Raw genomic sequence first — 24577 nt, 5'->3', positions numbered from 1 at the left:
TCAAAGAAAACAATCTACAATCCCAAGGAATGATTTTAGATGTTTTAAAAGGTCCCATGACACATGCCAACAGGTGTGGTTGTGATTAGCCGTTACAAGCCTAGGTGTCATCACAGGTGGGCGTGTCCACCTACTGACGTAGATGTGTGACGGGATAGATGAGAAACGTTTGCTACGGTCCACTGCGGTAGGCCGGTAGACTGATCTATCACAGCACACACGTCTAGGTGGACACGCCCACCTGTGATGTCATAACAGGTGGGCGTGTGACGGCGAATCACCAAAACACCTGGTGGCGTCTTAAGGTCCTTGCTTGCCAAAAAAACGGCCAAAAAAATGACATCACCAACCCCTGACTATGGTGTTGTTGGCAAAGTTGGGACAACACCAATTCGACATCTCCGCCTACAATGGACCGTCTCAGACATCAGTCCCCCAGGGGGGTTCAGTGTTTGTCGGGGAAGTGGTACAGAGACAGGAGGACCCACACAGACGTGGCACAGAGAGGGAAAACTTACAGTAAGGGGACTGTAACGGATATCCCGGAGCAGATTTTGCCCCGTGGTTGACCTATTTCATGCAGACTGGTTCGTTACCCCTCCTGCCTAACAAAGTCCTGCCGAGACCAGGGAATCGAACTTGCAAGGATAACTGTGAACTCTGGCATGAACGGGGTCAATGGAATACAAAAACGGATATGAAAATAGTGTCATGAATATTATCCTTAGTAGGCCTACGTGACATTTGTTATTTTTGGTAGTTTTGGCAACAACTGTTTAGCTATTTAGTGTCTGACCTGCGGCTTTGTTTGGTACAAAGGATTTTCTCTCCATGGGTCGTTTGGAGAAAACTCTAAACGACGAGTTTAGAGTTTAGAGAAACTCCTTTAGAAAAACTCTTTGGGAACCACAAATCATTTCCCCGGTCTGATTCTTTGTTCGCTTTTCGTAGCAAAAAAAAAAGATTGCCGGCGTTCACACGACCCCAGAGATGTCGTGACTGATTTGAGTCAATCGTGTTCATCCTGACAATATGTGATATATTTATATATATATATTATATGATGTTTTTCAAAGCTCTGCCGGCCGTCTTCTCTGTGTGACAAGAACCCGGGGGCGCGGGGAGACGGCTCTGCTCACTCTGCGTCAGAGAGCGTTTGAAATGGTCGTGGAACAAGCAGCCCTGGTCTGTTTTTAATAAGACCATAAACCACGGGTGTCGTGTAGTTATGGGGGGTGTACCAACAAATTGTTGATTTAATAGTATTGGACCAACAGTCGCTCATCAATCATCTGGCTCGGAGCGATTTCAGCAGAGCTCGGAAGCGTTTGTTCGCGTGGAATCAACTTGCCACTTCATAAACTGTTATCGGTGATACTCATTAGAGGGAAATAACAATTAACAATTAACTGGGAGTATTTGTAGAAGATTAATCGATTTTTTTTTTTTTTTTTTTTGTGACTAGGAAGGTTAATTGTCGTTTAAAAGAAAACACATGACAGTACTATTCTCTCCACACTTTTGAGTGTGTTTTATATCCTTTTATTGCAGTCATACAAGCTTCACAGCCTCAGCGATTAACGGCCTCACCCCCCCCCCCCCCCCCCACCTGTCACCTCAAATGTCCATAAACCCAGGAGGAAAAGGATCAAACCAATAAAACCTGGAAATAGGAGGGCATATATTTGATGATGTACAACTCCATTTCCCCTTCGGTGTTCCCACCAATCAAAAGTAGTGCTGCAGACGAGTCAGTCACACCTCGACATGCACAAGACAAACTCCTAGTCTCACGAGACCAGCTGCAGAATCATAAGTTAGCGACTCGCAAATGAATATTGAGCCTAGAAGAGGAACAGGACGTGAGGGCGACATTCTGCCAACGTTCCCTTCCCTTCCTACCTTGATTCACAACAACAACAACAACATTGAAGAGGAATTCTCCAGCAGGTTGAAAACAAAACGCTGGACAATGTTCTAATCTACGCGGCATTGGGCTCAAGAGGTAGAGCGGGTTCGCTGGTAACCGGAAGGTCGCTGGTTCGTTCCCCAGCTCCTCCTGAGCCGAGGTGTCCCTGAGCGAGACGCCCTCACCCTAACCGCTCCCGACGGTGTGTGTATGTGTGTTAATGTGTGCATGAATGGGTGAATGTTAGGCAACATTGTACATAGGCCTGGGCAATAAAACAATAAATTATCGTATCGTGATAGACTTTTGATCAATATCAATATGAAACATGTTCAATATATCTATCGGTAAGAGACTGGACCACTGAATCTAGCAGCTGGGTTTGTTACACAAACACGGTTCCATACTTATTCACAATATTTGAGTGTTTTTCATTGTTGTATTGACATTGGAGTATTTATCAATGAAGAACAGTGGAAGGTCGTATTAAGTGTTAAACAGAAGTGTTTAAATCCAGCATGGAAATTCCTAGTCTTTTTAGGTCATTAAAATGATCAATAGTTATCGATATCGATCAATATGATCAAGTTATATCGTGACATGTCTTTCAGCCATATCGCCCAGGCCTAATTGTACAGCGCTTTGAGCGACCGCTGGTCAGAAAAGCGCTGATGTAAACGCCAGTGGCGATTCTAGACCGGTTTTAATGGGGGGGCCGAGATGGGCCGACTTTTCTGTTAGAGGGGCACAAACCAATTGTTGACGGGTGGGTTGGATCGCGGACGAGCGCTACTGCGGGCGCGATTGTCGACGGGGGGGGGGGGGGGGGTTGGATCGCGGACGATCGCTATTGTGGGCACGATTGTTGACGGCTGGCTCGTTTGGGAGGACCACAGGGGGGGTCGGACTCAGAGTTACGGGGGCACTGGCCCCCCCTGGCCCCCCCCTAGAACCGCCACTGGTAAACGCAGTCACCATTTCCCGTGTCCTCTGCCCCCCCCCCCCCCCCCCCCCCCCCACCCAGGAGGTGGAGGTGGCCCACAGCATCCTGCAGAGGAGAGCACCCGGCTGGGGGCCGACCTGGACCGCCTGGTGCCGGTGAGGCTGTGTGGGGGGGTGGGGGGGCAGGCCGACCCCCCGCCCGCCCCCCCGGCCCGGGACCGGGACGGGGGGGGACCAGGGGGACCAGGAGGGTCTTCCTGTCCACGCAGCAGGGGGAGGACCTCCTCTGGGGGGTGGACAGCCTCCATTTCGTCGTCGACACGGGCGTGGAGAAGAGATTTGTGAGTGTGAATCAATTAATCAATCAATCCATCAGCAACAAACTGTGGTCGATGGTAGTGATCAAAGGCTTTTTCTTTCTTCTAAGTATTACCGGTTGATTGTGCTTGTTGTTTTTTACTGTTCCACTCGACAGGTGTACAATCCCAGGATCAGGCCTACTCCGAGGTGATCCAGCCCATCAGCCAATGCCGGCGGTACGTGCGCAAACAGCTCTGTCGCCCGGCAGGTAACGTCAACAACGCGGCAACGCTGTTCACCGAGAAGTACTTTTAACGCAACGTGGAGACGGAAAGGGCTCATCGATCCCCCCCCCCCCCCTTGACCTCAAGTCGTGGCTGCTTATTTGAACACATAATCGTTTTGAATCTGTTTTTATTAAATTATTTTGTTTGTTGTTTGTTTTTCTCCAGGGAAGTGCTTTTGTTTGTACCCCGAGGGGACGCCGCTCCCTGCTGAGAACGCTCCACGGATCCTGGAGTCCAACCTCACGTCCACGGTCCTCTTCCTCAAGCGCATGGAGATCGGAGACTGGGACAACTGTGACTTCATCCAGCGGCCAGGTACCCGCCCGCTCACTCACTCACTCACTCACTCACTCACTCAATCACCCAGGCACGCTTGCCTGGGCAGTAGCCCCGTCAGTCCCAGTTGTCCTACGAGCGCGGGCCGTGGTTCTGGAGCGGTTGACCCACACAGGGGGGGTCTAACTTACAAAATCTTTGATAAACCTTTGAAGTTCACAAACTCACGCACTCACTCTCACTCAGGAACTCACCCACTCACTCACTGACACACTCATGCATTCTCACACACTCATGTACTCTCTCTCTCACTCACTCACTCCCCCCCCCCATTACACCCTCACTCTCACTCACTCACCCCTTCACTCACTCACTTGCTCACTCACACACTACTCATGCACTCTCACACTCACTCACTACCCCCATTACTCCCTCACGCACTCACTCATGCACGCATTCACGCACTTATCCTCTCTCTCACTCATGCACTCACTCACTCTCACCCTCTTGGACCCCAGTGGGACAACACACATCATCCCACAAAGGTGCCTGTGGGCCGGGGTGGGGAGGAGCTGTGTGTGTGTGTGTGTGTGTGTGTGTGTGTGTGTGTGTGTGTGTGTGTGTGTGTGTGTGTGTGTGTGTGTGTGTGTGTGTGTGTGTGTGTGTGTGTGTGTGTGTGTGTGTGCGTGCCTCCCCGGGCCAGCTGGACCCCCAGTACGTGGTGGATGTTTGGGTCCAGCGAGGCGAGCCTTAGCCGAGCTGACAGCCACGGCGGACCACGGGGGCCCCATTGTCTGCCCCGCTCACCGGCCCCCGGCGCCGCCGCTCACACACACACACACGGGGGGGGGGGGGGGGAACACAGGGAGGAGGACCTGCGCTGGGGGGACACAGCGGAGGGAGGGGGAGCCAGGTTCATTAGCGGCCAGACAATGGGCCGGTCTCTGTCTGTGGGTGGACGGCCAGCGCCGCCGTAGCACAAAGAGGAGGGGGGGGGCTAAAGCAGGGCCCTGTGTGGTCATCACGCCCCCGGGGTCGCCGCCCTCACCTCAGTGGTTGGCGACTGTACAGCACTCACCCCTCGCGTGTCCAGCGAGCCCGTCGTCGGTGCTCTTTGATATTTGTGTGTGCGCGGGGCGAGGGTCGGGTGAAGATGAGGTTCTGTGTGATTTTTCGTGAACGTGTTTCGGAACGTCGTGTTTCGTGGGTGTTATGTCGTTCTGAGCAGAGGTGCTGAACTAATCCGCCGATGAATGGGGGGGGGGGGGGGGGGGGGCCGTTCTAACTGAGAGTGTGGAAGAACAAAATGTCATGAGTGTGTCAATGATGTGTGTTTATGAGTCAGCTTTTATATTTCATTTGTTGTTAATCAATTCATGTTATTTATGCATTACATCTTCACATGTGCTCTTCAGGAAAAAAAAAAAATAGATATATACATAAAATAATATCAAAAATATGTTGAAAATATATAAAATAAACTACAGAGAAAACATAGAAACTAAGGTGTGTGTGTGTGTGTGTGTGTGTGTGTGTGTGTGTGTGTGTGTGTGTGTGTGTGTGTGTGTGTGTGTGTGTGTGTGTGTGTGTGTGTCCTCAGACCCCGAGGGTCTCATGCAGGCCCTGGAGGAGCTGGACTACCTCGCCGCGCTGGACAACGACGGCAACCTGTCAGAGATCGGGGTGATCCTGTCTGAGCTGTTCCCCCTGGACCCCCAGATGGGCCGCGCCCTGCTGGCCTCCTGCGAGTTCGACTGCGCCAGTGAGATGTTGACGGTGGCTGCCATGTTGTCTGGTAGGCGCCCCTGAAGGTCACCCTTCACGTGAACTAAGTTCAGAGTTCAGTTCATACAAAAGAAAATTAATACATTCACATTCGTAGTTCACCAGTTCAGTTTTGAACTAAGTTCAAAGTTCAGTTCATACAAAAGAAAATGAATGAATTCACGTTCATAGTTCACCAGTTCAGTTTTGAACTAGTTCAAAGTTCAGTTCATACAAAATAAAATGAATACATTCACGTTCATAGTTCACCAGTTCAGTTTTGAACTAGTTCAAAGTTCAGTTCATACAAAAGAAAATGAATAAATTCATAGTTCATAGTTCACCAGTTCAGTTTTGAACTAGTTCAAAGTTCAGTTCATACAAAAGAAAATGAATGAATTCACGTTCATAGTTCACCAGTTCAGTTTTGAACTAGTTCAAAGTTCAGTTCATACAAAATAAAATGAATACATTCACGTTCATAGTTCACCAGTTCAGTTTTGAACTAGTTCAAAGTTCAGTTCATACAAAAGAAAATGAATAAATTCATAGTTCATAGTTCACCAGTTCAGTTTTGAACTAGTTCAAAGTTCAGTTCATACAAAAGAAAATGAATGAATTCACGTTCATAGTTCACCAGTTCAGTTTTGAACTAGTTCATGTTCAGTTCATTAACAGTTTTTTTTAGAAACCGAAGAAAAACTGTTGGAGTATTCTGTGCTTATCTTTTAAAATTAATCCTCTCCATTACCTGCTGCCCATCACTACAATCTCAAATTGTTGTGGATATTATTTGTACACCTGTTTCATTCATCACAACTAAGTTCATTCATCTACTCTATTTAATAAACATGTCATCTGGACCTAAGCATCAATTCAGCATGTCACAAAATCTTAACTAGTTCAAGTTCAAGTTCAAGTTCTTTAGTCTACGTTCAGTTCAAAGTTCATAGAAAAATGAACTTGTTCAATGAACTAGTTATGTTGAACTAGTTCATGCACAACACTGCAGGCTCGGAATGAACCGTCTCTCCCCAGAGGTTCTGCTATAGCGTCGTAGAACTAATCCCGCCCCTTTGGGTTCCTGGTTTCCTCCCCAGGCTTTGACCCGCCTCCCCACAACTGGAGGCGGAGTTACGCCTTGTTCCCTGTTTATCGTTTGAGGAGATATCCGTCTGAAGAAAAGTTAATTTGCGCGAGTAGACGCAGCTTTTGGAAGGGGGTTTTAATAATTGTTCTATGTTGGCCCCCTGGCCATTGTTCAAGGTGTTGATCTTAAATCTTAATCTGAAAAAAATTGAAACCAAATCTGTGGGGAGTAGGAACAGAACATTAAGACCACTGAACTTTTATCATTTGACCCGTCCTAAAGTGTGTATCACCATGTGACCAATGAGTGAGCAGTTGATATACTTCTGTATAATTGAATCCAGAGTTCACTGCTTAATGGATGTTATTTGATTAAAATATTGTCTCGTCTTTTTTTCCCCCAGCCCCGTGCTGCTTCCTGCCGCCCCCTGCTGGCATGATCCACGAGGCGCACCAGTGTCACAGACGGTTCCATCACCCTGAGGGAGACCACTTCACCCTCATCAACATCTACAACGCCTTCAAACGCAGCCAGAGCGACCCACGTGAGAGCCACCTACAAACAGAAGCACCTAAACCGTGTGTGTGTGTGTGTGTGTGTGTGTGTGTGTGTGTGTGTGTGTGTGTGTGTGTGTGTGTGTGTGTGTGTGTGTGTGTGTGTGTGTGTGTGAGATAACCTGTATGTTGTTTTCCCCCGAGCCACAGACTTCAATGTTGAAAGCTGGTGCCGGGACAATTTCCTCAACCCCACGTCCCTGGAGACGGCCGAGTCGTTGCGGTCGGAGTTGTGGGACATCCTGAGTCGGATAGAACTTCCTGTCTCTGAACCCTCCTTCGGCAGCCAGACCAACACCCTGAACATCAAGAGAGCCCTGCTGTCTGGCTTCTTCATGCAAGTGAGTCACGAAAGACAACGCAAATACAGTTTACCTGAAGTGAACTGAAGTTGGGGCATTAGGCGTCGGAAAATGTTCCATGATGAAATCTGTTGCAATCTCATGTCAAGTTCTTTGTTCTTTCAAGTTCTTTCAAGACTTTGATGAGAAGAAAAAGCCGCGATTCGAACCACAACCAGTTTTTGTTTGCAGACTTTGCGATGAAAATATATAATCTTTTATACTTTAAACTATTTCCCTGACGAGACTTTTGATGGGTCTGTAGTGGATACATCCCCCTGTGAACGACTGTGACTGGGATTTGTTGCACATGCCTCTTCAAAATCAATGCAACACATTCAAAATCAATGCAACTCCTGCAACACACACACACTTTTTTTTCCCATGGGGTAATTTTTATATTTTTAATATTTCCGTCAACTTAACGTGATGTGATTGGCAGATCGCGCGGGACGTGGACGGCGGAGGGAACTACTTCATGCTGACCAACAAGCACGTGGCCCAGGTGCACCCGGTGTCCGGGTACGGGCCCAGCACCCACAAGCTGGGCCTGCCTGAGTGGGTGGTGTTCCACGAGTACGCCCTGGCCGAGAACAACTGCGTCCGCACGCTGTCTGCCATCTCCCCACAGCTGTAAGTGTGCTCGCCCCCCCGGGGGCCGCCACGCGGTCCCAGTCCAAGTCTTTGAAGGCTCAGTTCTGGTTCCACGTTGAAGCAACACAATGATGTGCAGCGATTTGGACGCCAGTCGTGAACCTCTTTTGGTTCTGCGTCGGGTTTTAGTGAGCGGACCAATCAATCGCCTCGACGCAAGGTTAACATTTTTGGGAGGCGCACGACGGGTCGTTGCGGTGGATGCAGGGACGTAACAGGTCTGTAAACCGCCGTACGCTGCGTCGACGTGGAACCATAACTAAGCCTTAACTCTCTGGTGCTCACACAAGATAAGATTGTTTTATTTTGTTACTTGGTTAGGGACTGCTACTGGTCTCATAGTCAATCCATCGTTCAACTAACCGTATCTAAACCCATATCGTCACCGTTCCATAATCACAACGGTGAATTTCTGTAACTAATTCCAACGCCGTGTCTTATTTGTTTCCAGGTTTATTGAAATGACGCCCCAGTACTTCTTCTACAACCTGCCCTCCAGCGAGAGCAAAGCCATCCTGCAGCACAGCCTGGAGCGGAACGCTTCCAGGAACAGCCCCGCCGACCTGAAGCCCAAGAAGTCCCCCAGCGTGCACAGAGAGGCCAGCCAGGAGACGTTGTATGACCGATGCGTGTTACAGTGAATTCACACTTTCAAAATGGCTGCATTCAACCAACCCCCCCCCCCCCCCCCCACACACGCGCCATCAGCAGTCCACGTACGGTACTTATTTAAAGCCTTTATTTGGGGTTTACCAGCAATAATTGACCAAGTGGCTGCTAGTCTTTCTGTACATGTAGGTACGTAAGCAAGTTATTCCTCCCACCATTTCACCGCTGCTAAATGAGTCTTGGGTCTGTCCTTTTTAGAACCTGCCTTGTGTATATAGATCATGTTTTACTTTAGAAAAAAATATATATAAAAAGGTTGATGTGAAAGTGTTTCGATTTGGTGAAATTTGGAAGAAATGTGTGTAAAGTAATTCATGGTTCCCCCTCTGGCAGGGCACATTGACTGTGGTGTTGATGAATAAATACTGTCCAATACAGAACGTTTGCCTGCTAAAAATGCCTCTGATTTTAATCTAATTTGTGACTCTAGAGACAAATCCAGCCATCTGCCGGTGTTCAGGTCCACAGAAATGCAAACGGCAAAATCTCCCAAGAAGTCTGCAGGCGAGAGCGCATTTATTGGGATTTGGAAAACTTGCCCACACCAACATGTTAGAGGTGGAGACAAACCGTTTAGAAAAGTGATTTTCCTGGAGGATATATGTATATATCGTCCCGTGTTCACGTAACAACAGGAGTCAGTAACTTTAGGAGTCAAGTAAAGGAAACTTTCATAAGAAATATTCTTTTAAAGAATTGGGATAAAAAGTTTGTATTTAACCTCCTAGCTCCTTCAGTTCATTCATAGACTAGAGTAACGTGGTCGTCTTCAAGTCAAACACAATGAATGCTAACGCTTTAGTTACTTTGTTTTATACGGTCGCTTATATAGAAAATACAATATGCCGAAGACGAAGCATTCTTGCCGTCCCGAGACTAATTAAAATTTACAAATGTACCTAAATCGTAAATATATTTGAACTGGTGTTAAATCTCAATATCGCGGAGTAAATGCCCTGTTAAAAAAAAACAACACAGTGGGTGTAGTGTCAGCGATCAATGCCACCCCTTTTGCTGAGTTATAATTACTAAATCACTTACTCAACGCTACTAAACTTAAAGTACAAATCTGTAAGTAAACGTTTGCATTGAGCCATGTCGGAGTCCAGGGGGTGTGTTTTTATTGGGAGCTTCAGATGGTGAGGTACTCCTTGAGTTTCTCCATGACGGTGGGAATGCTGTCGGCCGGGATCAGCATCACCGTACGGAAGGGCTTCATGGGAACGTCGTCGAAGGACCAGCGGCCGCTCAGACACGAGTCCGTCTCCTCCTGCACCGAGTAGTTGAACTTCACCGTGGCGTGCTGCCGGGAGGCAGAGGAACACAACACACACCGGTGATGTAGCGGGCCGGACAGCTGGTTTGAAAAACAACTGACTTTTGAAGCCGTCGGCCGCCAGTGTTTTTTAAAAGTAGTCTCAATAGAGTTGAAGCGTTGCTGAAGTTCTATTCTTTAGCTCCTCCCATGGACTGAATTAACTGAATTGTTGTCATTTGACACATTGTTTAATTTAGGCTCAAACGACGATGAGGGCTGCCGGGATTGATTTTAAAACCATTATTTATTTCGACTACAACTATGAATTAGATGTATCGAATTATGAAGACATTTTGAATAATGACGCCGTGTTGAACAAGCCATCATATTCTGCGATTTCAATAGAGAAAGCAAAGCACTAGCCGTCGGTCAATAGACAAATGGATGCATGAGATGCAAAGACATCTTTACATGTACAATGCTATTTTATATACCTTTGTATACCTTTTTTTTTAAAAAGGGTGTCCTATGAGGAAGGTCATCAAAGACGCCACGCGTGTGAACGTTTCCAACTCTTACCTCGTAGAAGAACTCCTCCTCTGCGTTGACGAACAGCAGCTCCTCTTTGGGCGCGGCGCCACCGCCGCCGCGGGCCGGGATGCTCTTGGTCACCTCCTTGCAGGTCTTGCTGATCATGAGGCAGTAGTGACACTTCCCGCTGGGCTGGTTGGTCCGCTGCGCCTCCGCCATCTCCTCCCTGGAGACACACAGACGGGGAGCTGTTTTGTTTTCGGTGTGTGTGTGTGTGCTGTTGGCACAGAAGTGTGTTTAACGCCTGATTCTCATGACCCCCTGTTGAAACTTATGTGCAAGCTTTTACATTATTATTCACGGGACTTCATTGATGTCTGCTTGTTTCTTTTTTTTTACCCTTATTTGACACGTTATGTTAAGGGTCCGATTATATAATATACAATATTCCAACTGCATTGCTTATATTTTGTGTAATTGTGTGACTACACAAAATATAAGCAATGCAGTTGGAATATTGTGGAAGTTATTTTGACCCTTAATATCAAATCACATTCGTTGTATTTTTTTAACACGATTTAAAATATGAACGTCGTAGAAAAACCTGGTAAAATTTGTCATCCGAGCACAGTAAGGTTAGCTTTCCAAAACGCCAAACAAAAGTACCTCCGCCAACACCACTTCCACGGCTAACCCCAACAACCCAACCCAGCTCGGCTTAAATGAACGGCGGCCAGGCCAGTACAGGCCCAGGTCAATGCCTGAGTGTCCTCCCACTCCATTGACACACAAACGGCGTCACTGAAACAGCTTTCCTTAAACGCTCTTGACAATGTTAAAAATGAGTTGGATGCTCTCATAAAACTCTGAATAAATCTGATGCATTTCCAGATTAAATACGACATGAACCATGCATTGTTTACATCCATCTTTGGATTTGTCCAGACCAGGTGATGCAACTGGGATATGTCCGGTCTTTGTCTTCTCCAAACCCCCCCGCGCCCCCCCACTCTTGCACACTTATTGTATGTTGTACGTCCTTGCACTTTAAAATAGTACTGAGGTAGGATAAGGCGCTACACAATTCTATCTTTGTTGTATACAGGGTTAATGGGTTAACCTAGTGATGGTTAGTGCTTGGCACTTGCTTCTACGAACATCCTTACTGTACCCACAGCGAAACATTGTTTCTCTTTCTTCTGACAAATGTACTATTTTCTAAGTCTCTTTGGATCAAAGTGTGTGTGTCTGCTAAACGCCCTCAGTGTAATGGAATTGTCCTCCTGTGAGTGACGTAGCTTAAGCCTGAAACCCTCCTCCAGCGCGGCGTGCTGTGCGAGACTCACTGGAGCTGTCTGTGCAGCGGCAGGGCGATCTGCGGCGGCACGTTGATGAAGCGCTCGCTCAGGAGCAGCCCCACCGACTTGCTGGTGTCGCTGAAGATCTGCTCCAGCTGCTGCGTGACGCTGCCAGCGCCGTTCTTCTCACAGTGCTCCATGATCAGGTCCTTCACCTCTTCCACGCACTGGACGCCCTTGGGTCCACCCAAAAACACACACACACACACACACACACACACACACACACACACACACACACACACACACACACACACACACACGTTTAGGAGTCTTAATTGTCTATGAACTTGAGTGAACTTTTGTCTAGCGCTCGCGCGGTGAACGTGATCGTTTACCTTTCTCTCGGTGAGGTTCAGCATACTGATGAAGCCAAACACTTCGTCTGGGTTGTCCTCTCCGTCGCTGTCCTCCGGCACCTCTGCTTGCTGAATCAAGATGAAACGACAGTGTGTGTGAGATATAGTTTGTGGACGCAGGTGTCCACGAATGACATTTTTAGGACCAGACAGACAGAACACACTTACCCGGACTACGCTTCCAATGTGGTTCTGTTGGATGATGAGGTCGGTCAGATCTGACGTGTTGACGTGAGCCTTGAGGAACAGCTGTGACGAGACGCGAAGCAGATCAATGGGAATGTTATGGAAGGTGTGCACGTTTGGATATTAAAACTGTCCCGATTATTCTTAGGAGGATAATAAAATGCTTCAAACCTGTTGCAGAAGTTTCTTGATGCCGTTGAAATCGGTGTGCGCGATGGCGTGAGCTTCAAAGTCCACCATGACCTCCTGGGGGTGTAAAAGATGAAAAGAAAGCAATGAACAAAACGATCTGCACCCCCTGCTGTCAGACATTTAGAGAATATAAGTGCATTGTTGACATGTTAAAGTCGAGCCACCCTATAAATACACGCACACATGCGACAGAGGCGGGCAGCAAGGCCCCGCATGAGGCACGCACCAACCCTCCACTGTTTACCTCGTTGATCTCCTCGTCCGAGTCCTCCTCGCTGTCCTCCGCCGAGTCCTCCTCGTCCCCGATGCTCTCGTCCGAGCTGTTTTCGCTCTTTTCGCCGTTTATAACCATTTCCACCGCACGTTTCTTAGCCGAGGAAGCCATGCTGCTGCACACACACACGCCGCTGATCCGTACACAAACCAAAAGGGGCGGGGCCAGCGCCGGGGTGAGAGGTTATAGAGGCCCGGAACCACCAATGAGAAACTACACTTCTGCGGCGGGCATTGTGGCTCAGATCTCGCGTTACTATCCAGTCTGCGGACGGTTCTTTAGATCCAATATGTCCGCTTGTTTCCGACTCACTCGCGGAATGGCCCATTCGTGTAGTAAGGGGACAGAAGTTAAACATTTATTCATAATTATTAACAAAGCGTATTGTTTTACATTATTTTGACATCATTCGCTTTTTTAAAGTACTTATGTAATTTATGTTGTTTATAATGTGTTTTAATGATTTCAGGACAACTACCAAAATGATAGAACGATAAATTTATCCCCTCGTCTTAGCAAGAGTTTAAGTCGCCTTGCAGTCAGCTGTACGAACCATGGACTTCTATTGAGAGCTGCGAGCATTTCCAAGTACTGTATGAATCAACACCGTTTCACGTGTTTTAAAGTCTTATATTAAGCGATGATAGAATAATGACAGAAGTAGAACAATCAACCATCTCTGGCGGCATGATTATTTTTGACACGTCGAGATTAACTTGTTGTGCACAGTCTAAACGTCAGCTGTGCCTTCTGAGTATCTTGCAGAAGTTATCGTTCATCGAGGGGTTTCGAGTCATACACAGAAATTGAGCATTCACTTTCTATTATGAGCGGTTCTCGGTGCAACTGCCAATCACGATTGCACACATTTTTATCAGCCCATTGCACATGCCAGTGTGTTGGGTGGTGCTGTTGTCTTCTAAACTCCCCCTCCCATTTGCGGCGCAAAATGCTTCTGCAGGTTTGAACCCTACTACATGTTCTGGTGGATTCTCTTCGAATGCCTTGTGGTTGTGTTTCGTTCTGTCCGCGCAGGGGTTCGATGACTTGGTCAGCATGCGGGTGTTGCTTCTGAAGGAGCCGAGGGATGGAGAGGCAGGACCTGACCCGTATGTCCAGGTGAGGTCGTACTCTCACTCTCTCAATGTGTATATCATGTCCTTCAAATGATCGGACTTTGCTGACGTGTTGTGAAAGGCAAAGCATTGGCCAAGACTTCAGTGTTGATCGTTGAAAACGTTTCCATTATTCCACAGGAGTTGGCAGCCCACGGGCATGACGCAACCATGATCCCGGTTCTGTCCTTTAAGTTTGTCTCGTTAAACACCTTGTCGGAAAAGGTAATGTATGTGTACAGTCTTCTTTCATGCAGTTTATGTTACAGTTGATTCAGTACAGCTAACACTCTGTGCGCTCTCCTTGTAGCTGTTACAACCAGACCAACACGGGGGGTTGATCTTCACCAGCCCCCGAGCGGTGGAGGCCGTGAAGATGTGCATAGAAGCGGAGGGACGTGGAGAAGGTAAATCGAGTTGATTTAATCCCAATGAATGAAACTATTCCACAGCTGTAAGGTAAAACGGTTACCAGATAACAACTTTGTATTGCGTTCGGCTCAATATGTAACAGCTATCCTATCCTATTTTATTTTTAAATATTATAATACATGTTTAAATTTAATTTCAGAATGGCGTTTGATAAAGGACAAGTGGAATGCTAAATCTGTATATGTGGTTGGCAAAGCAACGGGGGATTTGGGTGAGTACCTGTGCATTATAATCTAAGTATAGTATAGACTGTCCACACATTTGACCAGGCCAGTATACAATCTCACCAATATTTCAATGCTTGATATACTTAATGTCTCTTTTCTATTCAACTTTTCTATTGGGTCATGTTGCAGGTGTTTAGCAACCCCGATTCTATTGTTGTCATGTGGTGTTATTAGTCTTAGCAGGCCTGTGTCACAACAATGTTTAAGGTGTAAAAACCAACATACATGTCTAGTAAATAGGCAATGTAGGATTCCCCCTGTCTGTGTTTGCCACACACACACACACACACACACACACACACACACACACACACACACACACACACACACACACACACACACACACACACACACACACACACACACAGCCTCCTCATTGGTTGTCCCTTGCACAGTAGTAATGTACAAGCTAATCTCTGCACTCAACATGTGCTCAGAACAAAGAGCATTGTGGGTAATGGCGGTGAAACGCTGTTGTGTTGTGTTTTTGTGTGCAGTGCGACAGCTGGGTCTGGACCCTCTGGGAGAGGACAGCGGGACGGCGGACGTCCTGTCCCGTCTCATCATCCAACGTAGGACATCTTTATTTACAAATATATTTTAATAACTTTATTTATATTTTTTGCAGTACACAAAAATATGACTTTAAGAACTCACAAACCACCACCCTCATCCCAGCACCACCTGGTCGTCAGACAATAATCATATAAAACACAAAAATGTACCGGGAAAAAAAATATATAATAAAACTAAATACAAAGACAAACTTAATTATAGGAGACCACTTGTGAACGCTTTTGGCTAACTAACTATAAAATGTACATCCACGCCAGAAAGGCGGTTGGCGCTAACTGACAGAACCTCCTTCCATTCTGTTAACTGACACACAACCTCCTTCCATTCTGTTAACTGACAGAACCTCCTTCCAGTCTGTTAACTGACACACAGCCTCCTTCCATTCTGTTCCCGGCACAGGAGAGAACGCAAACATTTCCCCGCTCTTTTTCCCCTGCGGGTCCATCAAGAGAGAGGTCCTGCCCACAGCGTTAAGAGACAACGGTGAGATGATGATTATTATTTTAGATTATCTTTTTTTTTTTTTCCCTTGTCTACCACTTCAGACTCAAGGTGAAACAACTCCCTGTGTGGTCATGCTAATTATAACCGACTAATTGTGTTCACTTTACCACCGCTGGGGCCTGGTTCCCCTGCTCCCAGGAGTGCCTCTGGAGACGCTGACTGTCTATCAAACAGCGGAGCATCCGGACCTCCAGGAGAAGCTCACCAGCTACTTCACTCGGCAGGTCAGTTCGTCTTTTGACAGCATGCTTTAAATCGGAGGAGGAGGGGGGGGATGGGTTAATTTAAGATTTATATATCTAGGTGTGTGTGTGTGTGTGTGTGTGTGTGTGTGTGTGTGTGTGTGTGTGTGTGTGTGTGTGTGTGTGTGTGTGTGTGTGTGTGTGTGTGTGTGTGTTACATTTCATCCAATGATTTTATCTGTCACAGGGACCTCCAGCCAGCATCGCCTTTTTCAGTCCGTCAGGCGTGAAGTTCTGCCTAGAAACCGTGAGAGAGCTGTCTGGTGAACGGCTGACCCAGATCAAGGTGACCTTTCTCTCTCTCTCTCCACACACTCACTCACTCACTCACACCCCTTCCACTTGTGTGCACCTGTGTACTTCCTTCACACTGAGCAGGGAGTTGAGTGCGTGGCGACATCACAGGAAGGCAGAAGTACGATCCTACGAAGAAAGACACACACAAAAAAAAAAACGGCACTACACTGCTCTACTCTTAACACCTCTGTCCCAAAAAAACAAGTTTTTCTTTTTATATTTGTGCTCCTCCTCCCAGTTTGCCGCCATAGGGCCCACCACAGCGGACGCCATGGCGGCGGAGGGTCTCTGCGTTAGCTGTTCCGCCGACAAGCCGAGCGCTGCCGGGCTAGCCGCGGCGATAGCCAAGGCGTTACTGTGACGACGACGATGACCCCCCGCCCCCCCCCCCCCCCCCCGTCGATTCACAAACACGCTCACACTTTCAAGGGACTTAATCAAATGCTGTTTTGTGGACGTTGTTTGCGATTCAAATAGGAGCTGTTAATAACAGCGGAATCAATCGTGAATGTGTTATTATGTTTATGTATAGATATTTAAGCGTTAAATCGCAAAAATAAATGTCATTCAAAGACTGCCACTGTGTTGTATTGATTCAGTTTTCAAAGTAATTATATTAAGAATCTGAAAAAAACCAGACCTCTTAAATACCAAATATCTGTTCTGATATATACCAGTATGGTGGTCCAGATAAGCCCATCACATCTGACCGTTTTTCACCCCAAAATCAACATCCTGACCGCATGGTTTCCCCAGAGTGAGAACAATGAGCGTTTGTGTGTGTGTGCGCGTTTTCTATGTGTCTACAGCGCATGGTGGTGACCTCCTGATCCCCCTTCCAAACTCCTGTGTCGATCTTGTGACGAGGACGGTGCTGTCGACACTGACCTCCCCCAAAACGTCGTCGTTCTGAACCACATGAGCAGCACACCGTGTGTGTGTGTGTGTGTGTGTGTGTGTGTGTGTGTGTGTGTGTGTGTGTGTGTGTGTGTGTGTGTGTGTGTGTGTGTGTGTGTGTGTGTGTGTGTGTGTGTGTGTGTGTGTGTGTGAAACCAGCTGTTCACAGGCAATCACTTGAAGACATGTTGTTCCAATTGACCCCCCATGCACCGTATAATTTAAACAGACGGGGTCGTACAGCCCTTTGGAAATGGACACTTGTCAGTTTTAAGCCCATAAGTAGTCTCACAAATCAGACTTGGTATAATATATCACAGTCGTAAGGAAGGACCTGACACCAGCCCATTAGTGAATTATTAAAAACCCAGTGAAGTGAAGAGCTTGAACAATGGCCACTTGTTAGCCACCCTCCGTCGTTGTTTTATCTCGCCGCTAATCGTGAGCACGCTGCAGAGAAACCGACATTGATCCCGCCGATCGATGGGTTTCTTGAGCACTTTCCCATTAAATACGGCTCATTCCGGGAGATTAGGCTGCTGGCGGGGCCCCGCCAGATAACGCCTTGTTGTGGAGGACGATTAATAAAATTGAAATGGAAATCAATTACGAGCAAAGCAAAGAAATGTCACAGTGAGTGGAGCAACAGAAGATGACAAAGTGTGTGTGTGTGTGTGTGTGTGTGGTAGTGTTGTGTCTGCTCACATATTGTTGAAAGCGTTTCTAACTTCTTCGACGTTGAGCAGAATACAAAAACAAATACCGCTGAAGATGCAAACTCGTTTGCTCAAGTCAATACCGGTGCGCTGTAATTCTCGTGTTAGGCCTTATACATCTATATATAGGGTAAACAGCTGCAAATAAACATAATTGCTTGCTTCATGTTTCATTCAAAGGCCAACTCTCAAAGTTTGGCTGTCAAAGGCTAGATCTGCTGCATTTCATTAGGAACGACTTAATTGTTTGCCTCATATGGATCTCGTCAGAATGGATTCTCATGGGTGAATCAAGTATCTAGCCGTATCTGTATATTTATACGATGAGAGGTTAGAGATGCTGCACCATGTAATACTGAAATAATTGCATCCAATTAGAGAGCTATAATTGCCCCTAGCCACCTCATCCCAAAGAGGCTGGCGCTGGCACTGTGCACGTGGAGACTGCAGCAAGCGGGAGCGTGCAAGAGTCACAGAGGCAATGGAAACAGTTCCATATCAGGCGGTCACTATTCAGTACACACATCCCAGAGAATAGATCCAGTGTGATCCACGATAGGTCTCTGGGAAGGTTTGAGCTGGGACAACAACAGCATGGCCTAGTGGAATCATGCCGGCTTTAGATTGTTTCTCAAAGGCCTGGTTCTTCCATAGGCTTTCATTTAATTAATTCATAAATACAATTAAAATAAAGGTTTATTACATTTACATTTAGCAGACGCTCTTAACCAAAGCGACTTACAATAGGTACATTTGTCAGAAGAAAGAGAAGCAACAATATATCTCCGTCGGTACGGTAAGGAGATAAACAACCAAGCACTAACAATCGTTAGGTTAACCCATTCCCCGTATACAACAAAGATAGCTCGGATAAGATGCTACACAACTCTTAAGTACTATTGTTAAGTTCCAGGACATAAAACATACAATAAATGTGTACATTAAGTTCCATATTCATGCCATAGATAGACTTAAGGTAGACTCTAAGAAGAAGTCTCATCCCCTTTAGAAAGTCGAGGAATCCACTACAGGGCCGCATTCCATTTGTTTTGCCCTTGTCTTGTTATCCTACTGGGGGTCTAATCCGGTTATGATGTCTTACATGCGTTGGCCCCCGGGCTGAGCCACATGGGAGGTGAGGAAGGCATCCATCTTGACTGGTGTTTCAACCTACTTGACCTTGTGAGTGGATGTCTTGTTCACAGTGGGTGAAATGGAGCATGGTATTTATAGCGGGCCGATGGAGTGGTAGCACAGTAGTGGTCCAGCAAACCAGCTGAAATACTATCAGGATATGATGCATCATGTCTTTATGTTGTGATATAAATTATATATCAATTAAAAAAAGGGTTAGTGTAGGTATTTATTAACATGGTATTCTGCAACTGTCCAACTATTAAAGCCTACATTTATGCTACCGTGTAATATTACTTAATGTATTATTTGAAACATGAACGCATGGAAGGATTTTGTGACTTTAGTGGCTTTATTTGAGAATAACCAGCAGAGGGCAACATAGACACACGAGACTGGTATATGAATGGTAGTTAACCAGACAACTCATTAACAATATGTAGAAACTTGTTTGCTGTCACAATAATAAGCAGCGTACGATATGGACATGGCGGTAGACGCTCCCGTTCCCCACTTCTGAGGGTGCAGCTGAACCTGGTAGCCTATATGAGGTATTAATTCATCACCGCACGCATTTCACCATGAACATCCAGTAAAGTTTGTATTTACTTCGAAAGCATGGGCCATCGTTTGTGTGCCAAGGTAACGCATATGCATGTCAAGCATTAAAAGCTGCCAAGCGCAAAAAAACAAAAAATAAAATGCATGCATGGTAGAATCTTTTTCACATATATTTGTAGTAATTTAGTTGGGCTCCAACTTCCTCGCCTGGCAAGGAAAATACAGATTTCCTACCAGGGTGTCTTCTATTGTTAGCCTGGTCTGTGTGAAATTGTTAGTGGCATTGGGTAAAGTTGACGCGTTCTTACTTATTCCAAAAATGACTTGAGGTTGTGGAATATACATATTTCCCCGGACATATCCTCGTCAGACGATAGGCCCGCTGCATGTTTTCCAGGTGCGGATAGTTCAGCATGGACCGGGGAACCAAGAGGAGACGGGACGGGTTCCAGTAGCCTATTCAGCAGGGAGTCAGACTTTCCTGCAGGGCGGACCGTTGCGTTGTTTTCTGCTTTGACTCCAAGTGGCGTCGTTGACACGGCTCAGGTTTGTTTACAATGGCTCCACAAGAGCAAGTTTTTCCGCCTCACTTTCACTCTTAAAAACACACCCGCACACGCGTTCGCGCGCGCGCGCGTGTGTGTGTGTGTGTGGAGACGTCATATTGTTATTTTCCCTGACTATAACTCGCTCTATCTCCCCTTTCTCTTCACAAAACTCGGATAGAGAGAAAAAAGTTGGGATTTAACGTGGAAAAACAGCGATTGATGCCTTGGCTCTCAATTTCACTTTCAAATCAATATTTCAAAAGCTTCCTCATCAAATAGCGAAAGTGCCGTTACCCAGGGGCCCCATGTTGAAGAGAGCGATAGGGGTTTAGATTCATAGTTACACACGCACACACGCACGCACACACACGTACGCACGCTTTCATGCAGTCATTATACCATGGCGGTAAAAGAAAGTGTTTGGCTGCAACAGAGAGCTGCGTGAGTGAGTGTGCTGCTGTAAACACGGTCTCAAAGGATGACAGAATGAGTATCCTTCACACTGTACACACATTTCTCCCCCATGGTTCTCTCTCTCTCTCTCATCCTCTCTCACCCTCTCTCCTTCTCCTTTCTCCTTCCCCTTTCTGTCTTCACTGAACGGAAATCGTACAGTAATTACTTTTCCTGTTGAGAATAGTCCGAGCACAAAACAAGGCTCACTTTAATAAGGCATCCCAATCTGTGTGGGCTAATTAAATAGTGTGTGTGTGTGTATATGTGTGTGGTCTCATACATAATGCAGTTCTTCCCCGTTTATTGACTAAGTACCTGATAAACAAACGAGCCTGGGTGTGTAGGAGGAAGGGGGGGGGGGGGTTGTTCGCCGCACCACCCTGCAGCAATCACTCTCCACTCTCTCCCATTTGTACCACGGAACATCTCCACGGAGCGGAGGGGGGGCGTCTGTCTGTCTGTCTGTCTGTCTGTCTCTCTGTCTCTCGGTCTCTCTCGCTCTCGCTCTCTCTCTCTCTCTCTTTCTCTCTCTCTATGAACCTTGACCTTTAGCTTTGGGGGGGTGGGGGGTGGTTGAGTGAAGGGAAGCCATAGCATAACAAGGTTTTATTATTTTTTTGCTGTCAGAGTGAGTGGCAGCTGCAGGTCAGGGGGAGGGGCCAGAGGGGGAGGAGGAGGAGGAGGAGGAAGGGGGAGGAGGGGTCTGTCCCACGCATGGTCGCACAGACGAGACACGAGCGGGCCCCTGCCGAGGCTATTTGGGGCCCCGGAAAGAGAAACGGCACAAAGATAATCAAATGGCAAAGTGACAGGAGGAGACACGTGTCACGGCCTGGGCGGGGCCGACGGAGACAGGCGGCCACTGATGGTGGTGATGGTGTGATGGTGGTGATGGTGGTGATAGTGTGATGGTGGTGATGGTGTGATGGTGGTGATGGTGTGATGGTGGTGATAGTGTGATGGTGGTGATAGTGTGATGGTGGTGATGGTGTGATGGTGGTGATGGTGTGATGGTGGTGATGGTGTGATGGTGGTGATAGTGTGATGGTGGTGATGGTGTGATGGTGGTGATGGTGTGATAGTGTGATGGTGGTGTTGGTCGGAGGGTGGTGACGACATGATGGTGGTTACGGTGTGAGGGTGGTGATGGTCAGACGGTTGTGATGGTGATGACGGTTGTGATGGTGATGACGGTTGTGATGGTCCATCCGTCCGTCTATCTGATTATAACGTCTGACTTTCAGTTGGTCCGTTGTCAGTCTGTCTCCATGTGTATCTGTGTGGCCCATCTACCGGTCCACGTGTCCATCTGTCTGTCTGTCTGTCTTTCTCTCTCTCTCTCAGTCGGTCGGTCGGTCCGGTCGTCATAACAACCCCTCCAGTGGGGCTCATCATCATCATCATCCTCCTCCTCATACGTCTCTTACACTGAGAGCCCCGCTCATTCAGTTACACCCGGGCGGTCGAGACGGGCCCCTCGTCTCAGCCGCTCCAGGGCCTCCGTGTCCATGAGTGTGCACGTGTGTGTGCACGTGAGGGGCTTCCCTCCATGGTGAATAAACACAAAAGCTTTGTTTTTTTTCTTTTTTGTAAAGCAACGCCGCGCAAATGATCTGATCTGCATCTCAGAGACCCCTGTTGTTTCCTCTCTCTCTCTCTCTCTCTCTCTCTCTCTCTCTCTCTCTCTCTCTCTCTCTCTCTCTCTCTCTCTCTCTCTGAGTCACACACACACACACACACACACACACACACACACACACACACACACACACACACACACACACACACACACCTGCCCGAAGAGACTACTTTGCACACACCGAAGCGCTTTCGAGAAATTCGTCAAGTGGTTGGGCCTCTTTGTCGAAGCATCTCATACCGCTTTCACCTTCTCTACCTCCAGCCCCTTTTGCCACACACACACACACACACACACACACACACACACACACACACACACACACACACACACACACACACACACACACACACACACACACACACACACACCAATCACAATCCTCTAATGGCTATCTCCATGTCTCGCTTGTGTTTTCTTTATTCTCCTCCTCCTCCACTCTGCCTTCTCCTTTCTTATCCCCCCCCCCCTCCCTCCCCCTCTCTTCTCTCCTTCCCACCACTCCCCCTCTTCATACTATCCTTCCCTGGGGGCCGGGGTTGAGGGATGGATAGCAGGTTTTTGGAATGAGCAAAGGGCTGAATAACACTTCTTATTCATTATTACACATATGAAAGGATCCATGATACGACCTTGATAAGGTGCCAATGGCTTCAGGTCGTGCTGTGATGAATGGATGGAGAGACGGACGGATGGGCGGCTGAATGGGCCGTTGAATGGGGGGAGATGGAGTTTATTCTTTGGCAGCGCCCCCCCCCCCCCCCTCGTGAAGCCTGCCCATCAGGGTAATGCTCGCCGGGAAGTGTATAGGACACAGGGCGTTCTCAAGGACGAGCTGCTAGTCAACCTCAGCTGTGGCTGCTGCTGCTGCTGCACACGAGGGTTTGGGGGCGAGGGCGAAAGCGCTACCCAGCGATGAGGTGGAGCTGAGAGCCGCGGCCCAGTGGTAGCAGGGTAGAGTGTGCCGGTTTGATTCCCGCGTTTCCGCCGTGCTCGATTATTGGCCGGTGGTAACCTTTGTCGTTGTCGTCTCTGAACTAAAGTGATAACTTTGAACAACGTTGGCTTTTCGTTTGTCTCCAAATGTCAAACTAAAGCCATTGACATTTAAATTCATATAAAGTCATGTGATTCATGAGTTGCTAAGGCAGAACAGTGGTGGTGTCGGTGTGTTTTTGGGCCGAAATACTATCTAGTTTTATAGAACTAGATATAACTTTATGCTATAGAAGATGTGACAAGAAAATATTTAGGGCAGTAGGTACGATTTAACACAGTAGTCGACTTAACCACAGCCATCTTCAATACTGCAAAATACATTTTGCAGTAACATTTCCAATGCTCTGATTGTGTAGCGGTTGGCTTTGTGAGTTTGACATGCAGTCGTATGGTTTTATAAGGTTGTCTCTAGTTTTTACCACAGATTGATAGCATTGGAGGGTGAGTCTTACTGGACTGACCTTAGATAGTGCTTTTGCTCTCTAGATAGTCGGGGATTATACACCATGATATCCACCATAGACACCATAGGGCACATGAGTGAAAACCTTGGCCAGTGAAAATCACACTAATCTTTATTTAATGCACTGCAAGCTAAAATATGAATGTGGTGAAACCTTGGCTCCTAAAAAGCCACGCTGAAGACCAGAAACCAGGCCTGAGAACAATTATCATGTTTATGCCTTTAATTTTGTAACGTATAAATAAAACATGAAATATTGTAAAGAAAAAAAAAAAGAACGCGATTCCACTGGGGCTCGGCTCGCCACCATCTGGGTCACCGGCCACACGCCAAATCTAACAAAGTTACACATTTTCACTTCTGGAAAAAAGACCAAACTAACTTTTTTAGCGACGGAGTGGTGGTGATGGTGTGATGGTGGTGATGGTGGTGATGGTGTGATGGTGGTGATGGTGTGATGGTGGTGATAGTGTGATGGTGGTGATAGTGGGATGGTGGTGATGGTCGGATGGTGGTGATAGTGTGATGGTGGTGATAGTGTGATGGTGTGATGGTGGTGATAGTGTGATGGTGGTGATAGTGTGATGGTCAGATGGTGGTGATAGTGTGATGGTGGTGATAGTGTGATGGTGGTGATGGTGGTGATAGTGTGATGGTGGTGATAGTGTGATGGTGGTGATGGTCGGATGGTGGTGGTGGTGATGGTGTGATGGTCTAACAAATCGAACAAAGTTACACATTTTCACTTCTGGAAAAGAGACCAAACTAACTTTTTGTTAGCGACGGAGTGTGCGCGCCCGTACGCGAGCGTGGCTTCCATTACATCG

At 47.1% G+C, this 24577-nt stretch overlaps 3 protein-coding genes and 1 pseudogene across 6 annotated transcripts in view; 2 read left to right on the top strand and 2 right to left on the bottom strand.

Annotated features, from left to right (window-relative positions):
* Positions 1 to 8758, top strand: part of LOC311366737 (putative pre-mRNA-splicing factor ATP-dependent RNA helicase DHX32) — a 13305-nt pseudogene extending 4547 nt beyond the window's left edge. Inside the window, exons 3-10 of the transcript in view lie at positions 2934 to 3192; positions 3327 to 3419; positions 3604 to 3753; positions 5315 to 5509; positions 6972 to 7112; positions 7273 to 7463; positions 7906 to 8096; positions 8569 to 8758. The product of the transcript in view is annotated as a putative pre-mRNA-splicing factor ATP-dependent RNA helicase DHX32 (transcript). The remainder of the gene's footprint in view (positions 1 to 2933; positions 3193 to 3326; positions 3420 to 3603; positions 3754 to 5314; positions 5510 to 6971; positions 7113 to 7272; positions 7464 to 7905; positions 8097 to 8568) is intronic.
* Positions 8759 to 9273: 515 nt separating this feature from the next.
* bccip (BRCA2 and CDKN1A interacting protein) lies at positions 9274 to 13089 on the bottom strand. Its single transcript, XM_084485210.1, has 7 exons — positions 12915 to 13089; positions 12650 to 12724; positions 12461 to 12541; positions 12272 to 12361; positions 11922 to 12109; positions 10624 to 10801; positions 9274 to 10089 (listed from the first exon to the last, which is right to left on the bottom strand). The coding sequence occupies exons 1-7, from the start codon at positions 13053 to 13055 to the stop codon at positions 9919 to 9921; spliced, it is 924 nt and encodes a 307-aa protein (XP_084341336.1). The 5' UTR covers positions 13056 to 13089; the 3' UTR covers positions 9274 to 9918.
* A 399-nt stretch (positions 13090 to 13488) lies between these two features.
* On the top strand, positions 13489 to 16914 carry uros (uroporphyrinogen III synthase). 3 transcript variants are annotated; one of them, XM_084485293.1, is made up of 10 exons: positions 13489 to 13532; positions 13980 to 14063; positions 14201 to 14284; positions 14370 to 14466; positions 14631 to 14702; positions 15216 to 15290; positions 15694 to 15777; positions 15937 to 16022; positions 16228 to 16326; positions 16576 to 16914. In XM_084485293.1, exons 2-10 carry the CDS (start codon positions 14001 to 14003, stop codon positions 16696 to 16698), a joined length of 783 nt encoding a protein of 260 aa, XP_084341419.1. In that variant the 5' UTR covers positions 13489 to 13532; positions 13980 to 14000; the 3' UTR covers positions 16699 to 16914. The 3 variants fall into 3 exon arrangements, with proteins under 3 accessions (XP_084341419.1, XP_084341420.1, XP_084341418.1); XM_084485294.1 differs by having other exon boundaries at positions 13490 to 13537; XM_084485292.1 differs by lacking the exon at positions 13489 to 13532 and having other exon boundaries at positions 13545 to 14063.
* Positions 16915 to 18353: 1439 nt separating this feature from the next.
* Positions 18354 to 24577, bottom strand: part of zranb1a (zinc finger, RAN-binding domain containing 1a) — a gene marked incomplete at its 3' end in the record, with an annotated part of 16900 nt that continues 10676 nt past the window's right edge. The window contains exon 5 of the mRNA XM_084485530.1: positions 18354 to 18394. Within this exon, the coding sequence (XP_084341656.1) occupies positions 18354 to 18394 (41 nt within the window). The remainder of the gene's footprint in view (positions 18395 to 24577) is intronic.

The sequence above is a fragment of the Micromesistius poutassou genome, assembly GCF_964030765.1.
Source record: "Micromesistius poutassou genome assembly, chromosome: 21".
Lineage (NCBI taxonomy): Eukaryota > Metazoa > Chordata > Actinopteri > Gadiformes > Gadidae > Micromesistius > Micromesistius poutassou.
The sequence above is the reverse complement of the archived record's forward strand: the minus strand, read 5'-3'. Positions and strand labels throughout refer to the sequence as shown.